At 32.6% G+C, this 15466-nt stretch overlaps 1 protein-coding gene across 6 annotated transcripts in view; it reads right to left on the bottom strand.

Annotated features, from left to right (window-relative positions):
* Positions 1–1544: 1544 nt before the first annotated feature.
* LOC140435149 (protein fem-1 homolog CG6966) overlaps positions 1545–15466 on the bottom strand; it is a 239290-nt gene continuing 225368 nt past the window's right edge. For all 6 annotated transcript variants that reach the window (XM_072523891.1, XM_072523890.1, XM_072523892.1 and 3 more), the window contains exons 6-9: positions 13914–14117; positions 12149–12405; positions 11476–11762; positions 1545–11246 (exon numbers count right to left, since the gene is read on the bottom strand). In XM_072523891.1, coding sequence (XP_072379992.1) covers positions 10929–11246; positions 11476–11762; positions 12149–12405; positions 13914–14117 — 1066 coding nt within the window. In that variant the 3' untranslated portion in view covers positions 1545–10928. The remainder of the gene's footprint in view (positions 11247–11475; positions 11763–12148; positions 12406–13913; positions 14118–15466) is intronic.

Here is a 15466-nt window from a genome sequence, read left to right as displayed (position 1 = left end):
ATAAAGTGTGTAATTTTTATAACTAAATATATTTTAAGGTTTTTTTTATGTTAAACTAACTCAATATTTTTCAATAATATATACGTTATTTTATAAGACCAAAGTTTATATTTATATATAACTTAATTTCTAGTCACATTTTTTCAGTAAATGATATTCAGCACAATACTTTCCAAGTCTGGTGATGAACTGTTCAACTTTATATGTAAATCACTACTTATATAAAATAAAAATTATGTAATTTGCCTTTGTTGATTTTTATATACTCACCCATTTATTTTTTGACCATTATTTTAGTGATTTCTACTATCATTAGATTATTTATCTTGTAACGATTATTGATATCGATAAACTGTTAACAAACATCTTGTTTGTTAACATATCTCCCCTCAAGAAACATCCCCGTTAATTGCCAGAGAGTTACAACATTAACCGAAGATCACCCACCATCAGCAATTACAGGATAGTTTGAACTATGTATCACGAATCATTATTTAAAAATTCTTGTACCGGAATGTAAGTAGTATTTTGTTTGTTTCTAATTTATTACAATTCAATAGATTATCTCTTACCAATTTGTGGGTTTTCACTTTGTCTGCTAAATCAATTTTATGCATATTAATAAACACAGACAGGTAATATTGGCATAATTACTATAACCTTTTTTGATCTTTATCTTTACAGGACAGCACCCTAATATGGGCTTTTATAATTTCAGCATTTAATTTACTTTGTACCGTTAGACCTGAAGATGCTTTGCAAATTGTAGAAGCGAAACCGGTCGTTTGGTAGTAAAATTAAATTGATTGTAAGTTTTATTTCTTTTACCTATCTGTGGACAAGTCTTTGCAGACTATCTTCATCGTGGCTGTCAATATTGAGTCGTCTGCGTAACAGAGTATTTTTATTTCTTTGTTTCCCATTCTATATCCTCTTCCTTTGTTAACGCTTTTGATGATTTCATCCATGGCTGCAATTAATTCTCCAAGGAAAAATAGAAGGAAAACGTGGACCAGAAAGGCGAAGGATTTCTTGGCTGAAAAATCTACGTACGTGGTTCCACACAACAATCTGAAACCTTTTCAGAGCAGCAGTTTGCAAAATACAGATTGCCATGATAGTCGCTAACATCCGAAATGGACAGGAACTACAAGAATTACGCAACTATCAACCTATACGATGCACACACTACTTACCGCATCACGACAGTTTTTATACTTGATTTCATTACTCATTAATCTGTTATTTGTTCTTCATAAACTTCATAATTTTATTAAACAAACCTGCCCAAATTGTTCCTTTTCCTTAACGTTGTCTATACTTCTCCAGTGGTATGTAGTCGTATTACAGGGATGCATATGATGTAGGCAATGATGAAATGATTACATTATTATTGTTTTTATGCAATACAATAAATAATTGCTTATTCATAGTAGAACACTAGTGTACTTTTCGTACACTAGTGTTTTATTGTTTCCATTTCGATTAAATACATCTCATCTGAATAAAATGTATTCTCGAATGGATAAGTAAAACGCAAGAGAATTAATTTTAATTTTTTATTTAATATATAACAAAATTCATATAGCTAATATAGTTGTAAATACTCAGCACTCATGAAATCACACTTTTTTAATGTAAATACTATCTTACACAGAAACATCGTTCGTTCTTTCTTGCAGAAAAATACAGCTATATACGAAAGTTTGCAAAACGAGCGATATTTCCGTCAACCGATAACATACAAACATTTATTTATCTAAATTTAGACTAATGTTTTTTTTCCAAATATAATGTCGATTCTAAAGAATTAGCTAGAAACACACTACCGAGTTTGATTAGTTTAAAATTTAACTGAGAATTCAATTGAATGCTATGTATTCAATAAAACACTAACACCCTATGTATTCTCCTAAAATCGCAGTCCCTTTTGCCTTCCGGACAATTTGAAAACTTTCACTAAATACTTTACACGTTTAGTTCCCAATAAGAAGTTTAATTTCAATTTTAGTAATCCATTTTATTTAGTATTAATAAAACTCAATAATAAATAAAACGAATCTTAAAAGTTTTAAGAGCAGCAATTGTATTAAGAGGTCCTAACTATTACGACCAATTTTACAAAACTCCCTTAATTCAACACTTAACTAATTAGCCGTTAATTTTAACTGCCATAATTTTTTCTGGTTCTTCTATTTAATTAACTGAATTAGTTAATTTATATCAAAATCCAATTATTATATTTGTTAAAATCAAATAAATGTCAATAATTAATTAGTCTTAAGTTACTAAAGTAAAAAATATGAAGATTAATAAAATAAAAAACCACTTTTAACTTTTTGATAGTAAATGAATTAATTCCGTTAAAAATTTTGATTTAAAATATTTAATAGTAAAATTAATGTGTACATAATAATTTAGATAGTATTTTAAGATAATTATATTAAAAATTATTAGCTTTCGCCGTAGTTTGCCATAGATTGCTCTATTAGTTGTAGAAACCTAACATGTGTGTAGACCACAAAGGTTCATGAACATATTACTGTGAAGACAGTTATAGCAAATCTTCGAAAATTTTCCGATAGATGGCGATAATGCAATAGGTTATTCTACAATTCTGTATTCTCAATTTCGCTCTCTTGAATGGACAATAATATGCGCTGCTCAATCAATGAAGAGTTGTTAGTGTTGAGTTATAAATTATAGTGTCGTCTCACTTTTGCTAAGGTCAATGCCAACTCCCAACATTCTATAGATAAAGTCTTAGATGAATGAATCAAACAACACAACTGGTCAATATAACCAAAATACGCAAGCTTGAAATACTTCGGGCACATTAGACACCTTGAAAACTTACAAACTTTTGCATCTCATGACATAGGGAATGATCAAAGGTAGCCGTGTTCCTGGTAGAAGAACACACTATTGCTTAAAAAGTAAAACACAATGGTTCGAAAAATTAACTACAGTATTATCTATAACTATTTTACAGCTGATCATTATATATGATAACATCTAGTAAGGTAAATACTAAGATAAACCATAAATTTTCATTTCTGTTTCCATTTGGTAACAATTTTCCCATTGGCAAATTTCTCATAATTTGGTTAAACTTAAGCTAGATTTAACATTGGACAATCTCTTTTCGGTTACTGTGATCGAAACTGACAACAAAGAAAAGAAAGACATAATCATGAGACGGTAAAAGTGTAATACATATAACAGTACAAGGTATGTGAAGACCTAGATGAAGTACTTTATTGATGAACTCAAAACAACTTACAAGAACTCTAAAATAATAAATGAAATAGAGAAATTGGACGGAACAGGTAAAACGAATGGAGAATGATTGTAGTCCGAAAAAGGGTTTAGGTACAAACGGTAAAAACATTAACGCTTATTAATAATCAACTTCCGGATTTGGATAGTCATTTTAGGCGCCTTCTGACGTTTCACTGCCCTTATAAGTAGCTTGTTTAAGAGTAGGTAAGCCGTTGGCAACTGAAGTACTCGACGAACTTATAGTCGAAACCAAACATTCAACTATATTGTTTCACAGGAGCAAGGATGCGCGGTAACAGCAACTGCGACCATCCGAAGGAACACGATAATGGTCGATGATTCAAACAGTGAGTTAGGTAAGGGTCGTTGCAGAGTTTTTTGAGCGGATTCACATTTTACCTTCAGAGTACGTTGAGTAATTGAGTTATTGAATCCTTCCTTAGCTGTTGGTTGTCGACTCGCAGTGTTACAGTAACGAATCGTTGAAATAGACCCACATAAGAGTTAGAGCCTAGAACTTCATATAGGCAATATTAATTTTTGAAGTTTTAATGTTGAGAAGTTAAGTGAACAACATAATTAATTCATAATAATAATTTAAATAAGCTTGAAGAAAAAAATTGACGATTTGGTTTCAGTCTGCAATCATTTTATTTCGTTACTCCATAAAAATACCAATTTATTGTTTTAACACTCAATTTCCACTACACAATTCTTCTAGGTTACTAAACGGAAGTAAAAGTAAAAGTTTTCGTAAAATTTTTGTTAAAAACAAAAATTTGGGACCTTTAAAAAACTCTCTAAGAAGTAACTGTACTCTATAATTAAATTAAAGTACCAATATTGATCTAATTTTAAAACATTCAGTAATTTTTGTACGACTTCTTTTTTTTTTAATAATTTACTTACAAGAATATCAACAGACAGAGACAGTCAAAAATATTTGCCGATATCTGTGCATATTATTTTTTGTAAATAGTACAATTATATCACATTTTATTTCGATTCAAATGCTTCAGCAGTTTCTTTAGGGCAGTAATAAAATAAAAGACTATATATGAAGCAATTTCGTCGGGATTTTAACTGTATGATACAAGCTGATCTACTTTTATATCGATAGGGGTTGATCATTAATATAAGGTTAAATCTAAGTGATTTTTGAGCTACCCAGCTATAAAAATAATAAAAATGCTTAATTGTTTTTGTGACGTGGTTCATTTCATAAATACTTATCGTTATTTATTAATTATTACAAGTTATTTTGTCATTATTGTGATAGTAATGTTACAACTGATAAGATCAATCCCTTCCCACTACTCGTTACCTTCAAAATATCTAAGCTCTAAAAGCCAGACTATTCTGCTCTCAATTAACGGTATAAGTAACTTTTTATTTCGTAATTATTTTATTTTTACTCCTTATGTGAAAGTGTTTTATACACTAATGTTTGTTTGTATTTTGGGAACGATTTCCGAAGTAGAAATTGAAACGTCAATAAACGTACTTTAACCTTTAATTGTGGCTTATTCCCATTTAAATAGCAATTACTTTAACATGCCACAAGAAAATAGCTTCAGAACAATATTAAGAAACTGTTACGGTTTTTCAGTTTTTCATGATTTTTATAATTTCTTTTTTATATCGATTTATAATTTGTCTCTAGAAAAGTATTAAGTGATTACTTAAATATTTTTTTTATTATTCTTAACACTCATTTAATTCTTTGTGAATATCTTTAAATTTCTCACGTAAAAATTTGTACTCTCTAGATATTTTATAACAGCATGCAAGTTTTTTGATAATAAACATTTTGTGTGGGAAACTTAATAATTGTAACTCCGAAGCGCTTGACGCTATCAACGGGCAAGTAGTTTTGATTTTATTGATGTGATATAGGCATGTGATTCAAAATGTTGGCTATTCCAATGTATTCCATTTAAATACTGTTTCAACCCCTAAGACGCAGTAGGAATTAAATAAGTCTCCATGGAGTAAACGCATAACATAAATTTTTTTACAAAAAAGACCACGGTAGACAAGAATAGACAAAGTTTTAGATTTTCAGTCATTTCATTTGACTTCCAACGTGGCAAGACGTTCCAAACTTCAGCATCTATAGGCCACAGTATATTCCTAGCCTCCAGCTCGACCTTCTGTGGATCTGAGGAAGCAATAACTGAAATAAGTAACGAACTACTCTCTTGATCCAAGATTTGAACGAACTTGAATTCTAGATCCTATTAGATTTTTTTTTCTAAAAATCTGTGGGTTATTTTTTACCCTAGGAATATCAAATTCTGACTGTTTTCTATATTTTGTGTTATATGTTGGTGTAAAAACTGTATCGTAATTGTGGTTGAGTAACAATTCGTAATAAATTCAGTAATAGTACTTATTTCAACTCAACCACAATAATTACGATACAGTTTTTACAGAAACATATAACACAAAACAGTCAGAATTCGATATTCCTAGGGTAAAAACACGACAGATTTTTTCAGCCATTTACATGCTGTTTGCCTGCAAGATCGAGGTCAACCATGTCAATTTTGAAATGACATAACCAATAACGAAAACTTTGGTTATACATTTGCCAGAATTTGTATAAGAATCTTTTTTGAAAACGATTTCCAGATTGGAAATAGAAACGTCAAACATTAGTTAGTTAAATATGTGATTTTCATTACAACCAATAATTGTGGCTTAATCCCATATACCGATAATATCTAAATTAGACATGCCACAAGAAAGTAGTTTCAGAATCTTGTTAAAGCAAATATAATAAGACTAACAAGAGCCAAAAGAAAAAGCACTTAGACAGTGGTGTATATAAACTTAAATGTGGCGACTGCCTAAAAACTTACATCGGTCAAACTGGTAGAACTTTTAACAAACGTACAATAGAACACAAAAGAGCTTTCTATAATAGAAAAACCGATTCTACGTACGCACTTCATCTTCTAGATCGCAATCATTCTTTTAATGACCATTCAAATTCTTCATATTGAAAATAAAGGCCTTAAGCTCTCTTTATTAGAATCTATAGAAATTAATAGATTAAAAAATACAGATACCAAGTGTAGACGCATAGTAAAAATATATCACTTAAGAAAAGCACTGTGTCGAAACAGCTGTAGTAATAATACATTATAATAAATTTTTTGGAAGTGTTGAAAACAAAAGTTTTAGTGTTTTATTGTTAGCTTTTTTTTATATTTATTTATGGTCCTAACGGCTCAATTTCTATCAATAGCTTGAGGAGTTTTTAATTCTTGTGCTAAAATTTCTAGTAAATGTGAATTACTCCCTTTCTGGGCGTTTTAATTTCTGATATCAACTTGTCAACAATTTTATTTTTGAAACTTAAACTTTAAGCTGTTAATATGTACAGGTCCCGTCATATAAAACTGGTACACTTTTTTTCCCAATGTAAACCTGTGTTCAGACTTGACACAATGGTTCGTGAATCAAGTCGTTGTTGCCATCACAGATAGCGGAATTTCAGTAAATTTAAATAAAAAAAGAACGTTCAAAAATGATTTTATATAGGTATTATTATTATCATTAACAACAAAAAACCGTATCAAATAAATTTAATAACCAGAGAGAGGGTTGAGTTAATGCACAAAGGATCTTTAAACGCAGGGTATTGGCACAGGGGACATTGAAATGCATCTACTGTAATTTTATAATGTGTCTGTCCTTTTATCTGATTTGATACAATATTTTCGTTGAACTGGCAACGTTGCCCCCGAAATTAGAATGACATTATGTGACAAGATCAACTTACACAACTTGAAAAACACGATTTTCGGTTATAAGAGTTGTACCAGTTTTTTATGACGCGAACGGTACCAACAGTGTCGTTTTTTGTAGCTTAAGACTGACAAGATGCCGGACTATGACATCCAATGACGCCACAGTATGAATAACGCGTCACAGAATGATTTAATTCGTCGGTAAGAGCTACGCATCGGTAATAACTAAACATTATTGATTTATTTAATCGTTACATTATTTTATTTTCGCTCAAATTAGATCGTGATTTTATAGCAATAATTTCTTTATTAACGTTTATTCATTTATTAATAATTGTCACATTTTGAAATTGTGACGCATTAAATTGACGCTTATTATTTTTATACTAGGTAGCAATTGAAAATCTACTATTTTGTATCTATGTATGTCACAATAAATATATTACCCGAGAAGAAAAATAGTTAACTGGCATTTTAAACACTACTTGTTTGTTCAAATAATTAATATACAATTGGAAGTCACTACACTACAAATTGTGGCGTTTTAGATTTAGTTGAAAAGATTGTAATAACTACAAAGTACTCATAATTATAGTAGCAAACGTGGAACTATTATGTAACGTGAGATATTTTTAATAACCTAGCGACAAATGCTGGGTGACAATGCTCCACCACTGTTTTTTGATTTTTTCTAGCTCTCAGAGTTTTAGGTCAGAATTAACAGATGTTGTACTATTTTTTTACTGGCGTTATCGATAGTCTCCCGTACACATCTGTAACTTATTAATTTTTTGTTTTCTTTGGGAGGTATCTTCCAATCTTTTCCTCCATATGTATATCCGTCTTGTTCCATAGTGTATTACTTGTAATTGTGAGCAAAGTTCATAATTATGGGTTTTAGTGACATTTTTGTCAGTCTAATGAACTTTCTTAATTAGTTTAATGTACAATATAATGTATAACAATACCTATACAATTTAGGTTTTACATACATTTTATTTCTTTTTTATATGCTCTTATTCAACTGTCCCCCTGTTTTCCATTCGGTTACAATTGTTTAAAATATTCATACAATTCTTCCATTTTCTTAGAATTCTTATTAATTTGCCATCAAGATCTTTGTGGTAAAGTAGATCAATAAGCACTGGTACATACAACAAGAGCTTGGTAGGCGCTTGAAAGTCAATAATTTACTGTTTGTTTCCCTTCTTGCCTCCTCATTTTTTTACAGTCTAAAATCTACGGCCAGCCGGCCATTTTGAATGATAACGTCACTAAAACATAAACAATCTACATGTACGTTAGTTCAGTTACCCAAGAATTTATTAGTTTCAGTTTTGTGATGCATAAAATAGTTGGAGCGGGCGGATTTTAGATGACTTAATATATAAATATCTTTCTTACCTAGTTTTCTGTGGCTTTCTCCGTTTTATTTTATGTTTCCACCTATTTATTGTTATTTCATGTCTTATAAATATTTTCATGTCTTTTTTTCCATCCTTATATTTGGCATTATTTCAATTTGCTCCCACCAGAGAAAGTTCTGTATTCTTTTTACTTTTTATTAGGCTGTTTATATAAGTCTTTTAATTCTTTGTTTTGTCTTACTAATCCTGCTGCATTAGTGGTTTCACACATTCATTCCCATATGCATTCATTAGCATTCATTTCCATATGATCAAAAATGAACAACTCTGATGTTAGTGAACAATTGTTTTGAACCAGCATTCAGCAAAAAATACTCAAACATATTTGTAATTTGGGCTTAAATGTTTGAGAGTACGTGACATTGTTTTTCTTCCATAAACTTAATTTAAAGTCAGTATAGAGAGTTCAGTTATTTCTGGACTCATCGGATGTATCAAACTGTCACTAGATTGACGTTTTGTGAGTTGTCCTCTTCGTTTTAGGCATTTCTGGTAGGCATCACTGACTGAGAGTTGTCGACATATCTTTCATTGTACTCCTCATCCATCGGCCGACCAATTATTTCGTGAATTCCAATTCAAAGCCGAAGATCAAATTTGAATTTTATACTACGGCATTTGAGTAATTTCTGGCTGCAATGTGGATCGATCCAAGTCGCTGTACCACTCACAGTGAGCCCGTTAGTCCGATGAGTTAACGTGCCTACTAAATGAGTTAAAAACATCTTCTTTACACCTGAGAGCAAATACCTGCTGTCATTGAAAGTATCATAAGAGTGTTAACGAATATTAGAAATATTATTTACTTCTGTTTGCTGTAATCCTTATGGTTTATTTTACCCAGGACTTAAGATGTACTTACCACAAATGTTGTATTAGTATGCACGACTTTTAAACACTACCTCAACTACTAGAAACATAAGGTAGTAACGTGTCATAACAAGTCCTAACTCTTATCATTGGTTAATATTAGCGGAAACGGTATTTATTGTTCATGCACTATAAAACATTTCTAGTAGAGGTATATATAACAGTTCTGCGTTTACCATAGATAACCATAAAATGCATTTTGATATTTTCATCTAAATATATACATGCCACATTCTGTAAAATTACTATTTTTAACATTAACAAGTTTTTTTCAAAATAAAACACAAAAATTAGCCCAGAAACTAAGAAATTCTGAACCTTACGATGTTCAACAAATATATGCACTTTTCTTCAAAAGTCTATATTTTATAACAAAATAAAAGTCGTGTCCACTCTGGTTAAAATGTTTTTTGATTTTGCTTCGCATTATAATTTAATTTGATGGGATTAAACATTAAACATAATATTTCACGTAATTGTTTATTAATTTTTGCTAGATCTTGAATATGCTGGCCAGAAGTAGAGGATCGAGATTAAGAAAATCGTGACAGTTCTTCAAATCTAGGAAAATGCTTGAAACCTCAATGTAGAAATTAAAGTGAGAGCATATCTCGAGCTCTATCACTAGACTTTGGCTTTCACACACCGTATAGAGTTTGTGTACACATAATAAAAAAGCAGCATGTCACATGGTGCCTGCTGTACATACTTGTTTCGCGAATGGTGTCCAGATTTCTTCTGTGCAGGCAAGCAAAATCTTAAACTTGTCCCTTTCTTTGACAAACGATACTTTAGTTACTTATGTTATAGATCGAAATGTTAACTATATTAAAAATGGGTCAATAGAAGAATAATTTTTTATACAAATAAAAGTAACGCCGGACAATAATGGAATAAAATAAAATCATCAAGTGTAGACCAACAAAAAACGAAACCAAACGAACACAAATGTAAAAAATGTAGTTTTTGTAAACACAATATATTAAATATAATGAACACAAGCCATTTTTAAGTTGTCCAAATTAAAATCAAACGTCTTCTTAAAAAGAAGCAACAATTTTCGGTCCTTTAAGTAAAAACGGTAAACAAAGATTCATTTTTTTCACATAGATCTTATTTCCCCAGAAAATTATAAATTGTACACATTGTGGAATCGAGAAAGACAGATAAGAAGAGTACTATTTTTAAAATGGCCTTTAAGTACTTCTATAGTCAAATATTTAAAATTGTCAGTCACAAATGTTCAACGTCTTGCTTTTTCGATTTATCCAATTTATTTGCTGATCACCTTTGTAATTATCAGAACATACTTAGAAGCTTGGTTTTTTCATCAAAATCTTGTAGCATTATAACAGGATTTTGTCTAGTGATAATGATGGTAAGAAAATAAATCGTTGCAAGAGGTAAAAAATTGGAGTGTACTTTGAGACCGTCAAATATTTGTAAGAATTTTGTATTTTATATTAATTTAATCCCATGCTCCCAGTAAATTATCCTTCCAATCAAAAAAATCTCTAACCAGTCGACTCACATGCATTTACCGACATTTACAAAAAAGAACTTACTTAAATCACAAAACAGTTAAATCAATTCAGTGGCACGCAATGAACGACTCGAGTTTCGAGGGTACGTTCCCTCTATACGGTATTTTGAACTGTTTTATCACTCGCGCGGCTGCGCAACTCAGTCTCGTGAATTTCGCCGTGTTGACCAATTGGTGCACGGGCTGACCTTTCAACAGATCAGCGAACGTTTGGCTGGCATTGTTCACGGTGTCGATATGGGCACCATTGGCGAGCAGCACCTGAACTACCGATGATGGACACGGTTTGGCCATGGCGGTGAGGTGGAGGGGTGTGTTGCCGTCGTCGTCCTTTAGATTTGGATCGGCGCCTACTCTCAGTAATACCTATAAAAAAGTTGTTTCTTTGAATAGGTCGACCTTAAATAAACTTAACTCATTTAACAAAATTTCTCTACAGTTTGAAAAGTTTATAGATAACTGATAAAAGATTTCTGCTTAATCCTTTCAAATATCAGTCATCGAACTCGGAATCTTGCATACCAAGGATGCAAGAGGTTCTTTTTTTAAATTCCGGTTTTAAATTATTAAACTTTTATAACTTATCTATACTTACCTCTGCTAGATGTGGAGACGGGAATTGGCAAGCGGGATACCTTCCTAAAATTGCCACGTCCCTACAGCAAGCTAAATGCAGCATCGTTCTTCCGGATTTTGCTTTAACTTTCAGTTTGACTAAATTGTAGATTGCCTGGTGGATTTCCTTGGTAACTTCTTCGCTGCTCGTGTGGTGGTCTAAAAGACGGGTCAGCAAACAGGCCAAATGGAGGGTTATTACCATAACTCGAGTTAAATAATTTACATCGCCCTTACAATTCGGCATTCTGTCTATTGCTATACTTCCTGCAAATATGAATATACATAAATACAATTTATTTAGTTTGTAAAGCTCAATTAATACCGCAACTACCAATATTTGAATATTAAAAATCGTTTATGGAGTCATGGTCTTCATTTATTTTAAATTTTGGAAAATTTTCATTTTGTTTTGTATCATTGTACAGTTTTCCGTTAGCACGCCACTGTGTTTGCCCGAGACGAAGGGTGGTGGTTCCGCCCGGGAAGAAGGAGTGTTTTGGTGCGCGTGTGCGGACTCAACTGACTCTAGAGGGACAGTTCGATTTAAGAATATTGTGCATTTTTGACCACCTACGTTAAATCTGTACAAAAGGGCGCACAAAATGAATCTGAAAAGCAATAAGATAATATCATCATTGTATCGAACTTACCTAATTCTACTTCCCTAACGGCCTTATTAAAAACCCTTAGTATCTCCGCCACTTCGACGGAAGGCACAACTCGTCCTCTCGTTCCCCTGTGTTTGCCCTCTTCGCACATCATAAACGAGAATAATTCCGTAAAACTGAATAGACTACTCTGCGTCATTGGATTTAGCCTTTCCAACATGGACTGCTGCATATCCAAAGCGTAATTCCATAGTTCGATACATCTGTTGAACTTACCTGCATCTGCGTATACTGCGCCCCTGCAAAAAAGATAGATGTGAACTTTTATTTAAATCCCTGACCCATGTTTCCCTATTGTTCTATCTACTGTAACTTTATAAAGCCCCAGATGTTTGGTCGACATTTTGTAACCTGAGCAAACTATTTACTTAGGTACACAAGCAATCTAGGGCCTTCTGCTGGTGTCTGAGAGTTTGGGTGCGGTTCTTTCAAAAATCATATAGAAGCTGTTTGTATTATCTTTAAAATTTAAAAAATTTAAAACAAAACTATCCTTTTATTATTTTGTAACAAACAAAAAGTTATTAAAATATTCTACGTTAAAAAGTTACGTCATCCCAGAAAAGAAATCAACAATTTGTGTTTACAATTACACATGAGAAGTGCTTATATGAAAATAAAATTAAAATCATATCGTTAAAAAACAAACATTGTATATCATGGCATTAGATTATGAATGAGAAATATATGAAAATTAAATTATACTTTATCCCAAATTTCGAAATTCGTTCACAAAAAAAATACATTTGTTTATTAGCTAGAATATCTATTGTAATTAAAAGATCAATAATAAATCACTTCACTGTAATTTAGTTCATAGATATTCTTCACAGTTCAATAAAAAAATATAAAATGGGTACAACCTGAATTATCCAAATGCGGATGTGGTGTGCAGAAAGGATAAAAAACGTTGGGTCTATCACAGCAGGAACATAATATCCACCATAAAAATATATATGATTGTGCGGCTAAGCAAACGGGATATTCTCCAAAAGAATTGATGGTTTCAGAACACATATCATAAATCAATAGCTATTTCGATAACCTGGGGCCAATAAACATAGTTCTAGCAACTATTTGGGCTCCTGGTAAGGGTCTCGTCAAGAGACCACTCAAACAAAATTTCGTCCTAGCTGTTGGACGTTCAAAGAGAGAAAAAGAAGGAGGGAGATGCATTTCGCTGAGTTAACGAACGCTGTTGTTGACGCGACGGTCGGAGATATTAGGAACTACAGTAGGGTCCTTGAGGTAATTTAAATGCACTCGGCGGATAGATGGCATGAGCAATATTATTTTGAATATTTACTCGGAATTATAATAATACATTTTTTGAAACTTTTGAAACGGTTACACTACAAGTTTTAAGCCTACTATTATCTCATGAGAGTCATACAGAGAAAAATGGAGAGATCCATGTTAGGAATAACTCTGCTAGACAAAATAAAAAACGAAGAGATCAGGAGAAGAACCAAGGTGAGTGACATCATCGAAAGGATAGCCTGACTAAAATTGATGTTATTGGAATGGAGACCAAGGGAAGATAAAAGAATCGTCGTAATGGATTTTTGAGGCTGGATAATGATGATTATCTTATGAAGCAAATCAAAACATGTTAAAGTGCTGTCGGAACACAAAATTTTAACCAGAAATTACAGATAAAATGGTACAAAATCTTGATACACTTGATTAAATGAATATCATCCACATCTAACAGTTTAAAACTAAATACAACATATACGATACTTACCTATAACGAATATAATAACTGGTATCAGGATGGGCAGGTCCCAATATTCTTTCTCTCATGACCAATGCTTGCATTCTCATTTGGTCGGGATCGGCTAGCAGGTCATCGAGGCTGTCAATATCGTTTACTTCTTGGACGTTATCGTATGCAGGTACTTTTTGTGATGGTGGTTTTGCGATCGGATGTTTGGGATCGTAAAAGTACCTGAAAGATATAATTCATAAATATAAATCAAAAATATTACGATATATTTCTTAAATAAGAAATATTAAAGAGTATTTTTTTATTTACAAAAATTTTGTTTATTTTACGAAACTAGTTAAATTCTTTTCAGCTGAAGTACAATTTCAAGTAAAAATTGAGATCTTTTTCTGCTTCTACGAGGGTAGATTGATATAAAGCTAGCCTTTGATAGAAAAAACAAGTTTTTTGGAATTAAATCGATTTATTTCTCCTTTCGATATACTTAGTAAGACGATGTTCCAATTTTTTTATCACATCCGAATAGTACTTTTGCTCGAGCTCTTTCTGCCGAAGTTTCAGCGACGACTTCATCATTTGTTGCGAAACGGCATCCTCCGAGCCATTTTTTTAGGTTTGAAAACAGGAAAAAATCGCTGGCGGCAAGATCTGGCGAATTCGGTGGGTGTTCAACCAATTCACAGCCCAATTCGTGTAATTTTATCATGACGACGGACGATCGCTGAGCCGGTGCATTGTCTTAGTGGAAGAGCACTTTTTTGCGTTCCAAACCGGGGCGTTTTCGACACAATTCGGCATCGAATCGATCCAATAATGCTACGTAGTACTTACCATTGATTGTTTTTCCTTTTTCCAAGTAGTAGATGTAGATGATGCCCTTCGCATCCCCGAAAACAGTCTGAATCACTTTGCCGGCCGAATGTGCACTCTTTGCCTTCTTCGGCGGTCCTTCGCCGCGATTGCGCCACTGTTTCGACTGTTCTTTGGTTTCCGGTGTGTAATAATTCACCCAGGTTTCATCAACGGTGATAAATTGGCGAAAAAAATCCTTCGGATCGCGACGTATCATCGCCAAAAGCGTCTCCGAAGTGGTCATACGTTTTTGCATTTGATCGATTGTCACCAAACGCGGCACCCATCGCGCGAATAGCTTTTTCATCTCCAAATGATGGTGAATGATGTGTACGCGTTCGTAGGAAATGTTTAGGATTTCTATTAACTTGCGAGCTTAATTCGACGATCTGCCATAATCATATCATGGACTTTGTTGATCATTTCCGGCGAGGTGACTTCATTTGGCCTCCCGGGACGCCCATCATCAAAAACATTCGTACGACCACGAACAAATTCAGCTTTCCAAAATTTTAGTGTTGCTAACGAAGGTGCAACCTCACCATAAACTTCGTCCAGGTCGGCTTTGATTTGCACATTCGTTTTACCCTTTTTGTGGAGGAACTTAATCACCGAACGATACTCGACTTTTTCCATTTCCCCGAAAACACAAAATTTACTTGCTTTTGACGGCTGTAAAAACCAAACTATTTGATTTTAAAACTTAAAATTTTGACAGA

The sequence above is a fragment of the Diabrotica undecimpunctata genome, chromosome 2 (assembly GCF_040954645.1).
Source record: "Diabrotica undecimpunctata isolate CICGRU chromosome 2, icDiaUnde3, whole genome shotgun sequence".
Taxonomy (NCBI): Eukaryota; Metazoa; Arthropoda; class Insecta; order Coleoptera; family Chrysomelidae; genus Diabrotica; species Diabrotica undecimpunctata.
Note: the sequence above shows the minus strand (reverse complement) of the source record. Positions and strands in the feature narration are given on the sequence as shown.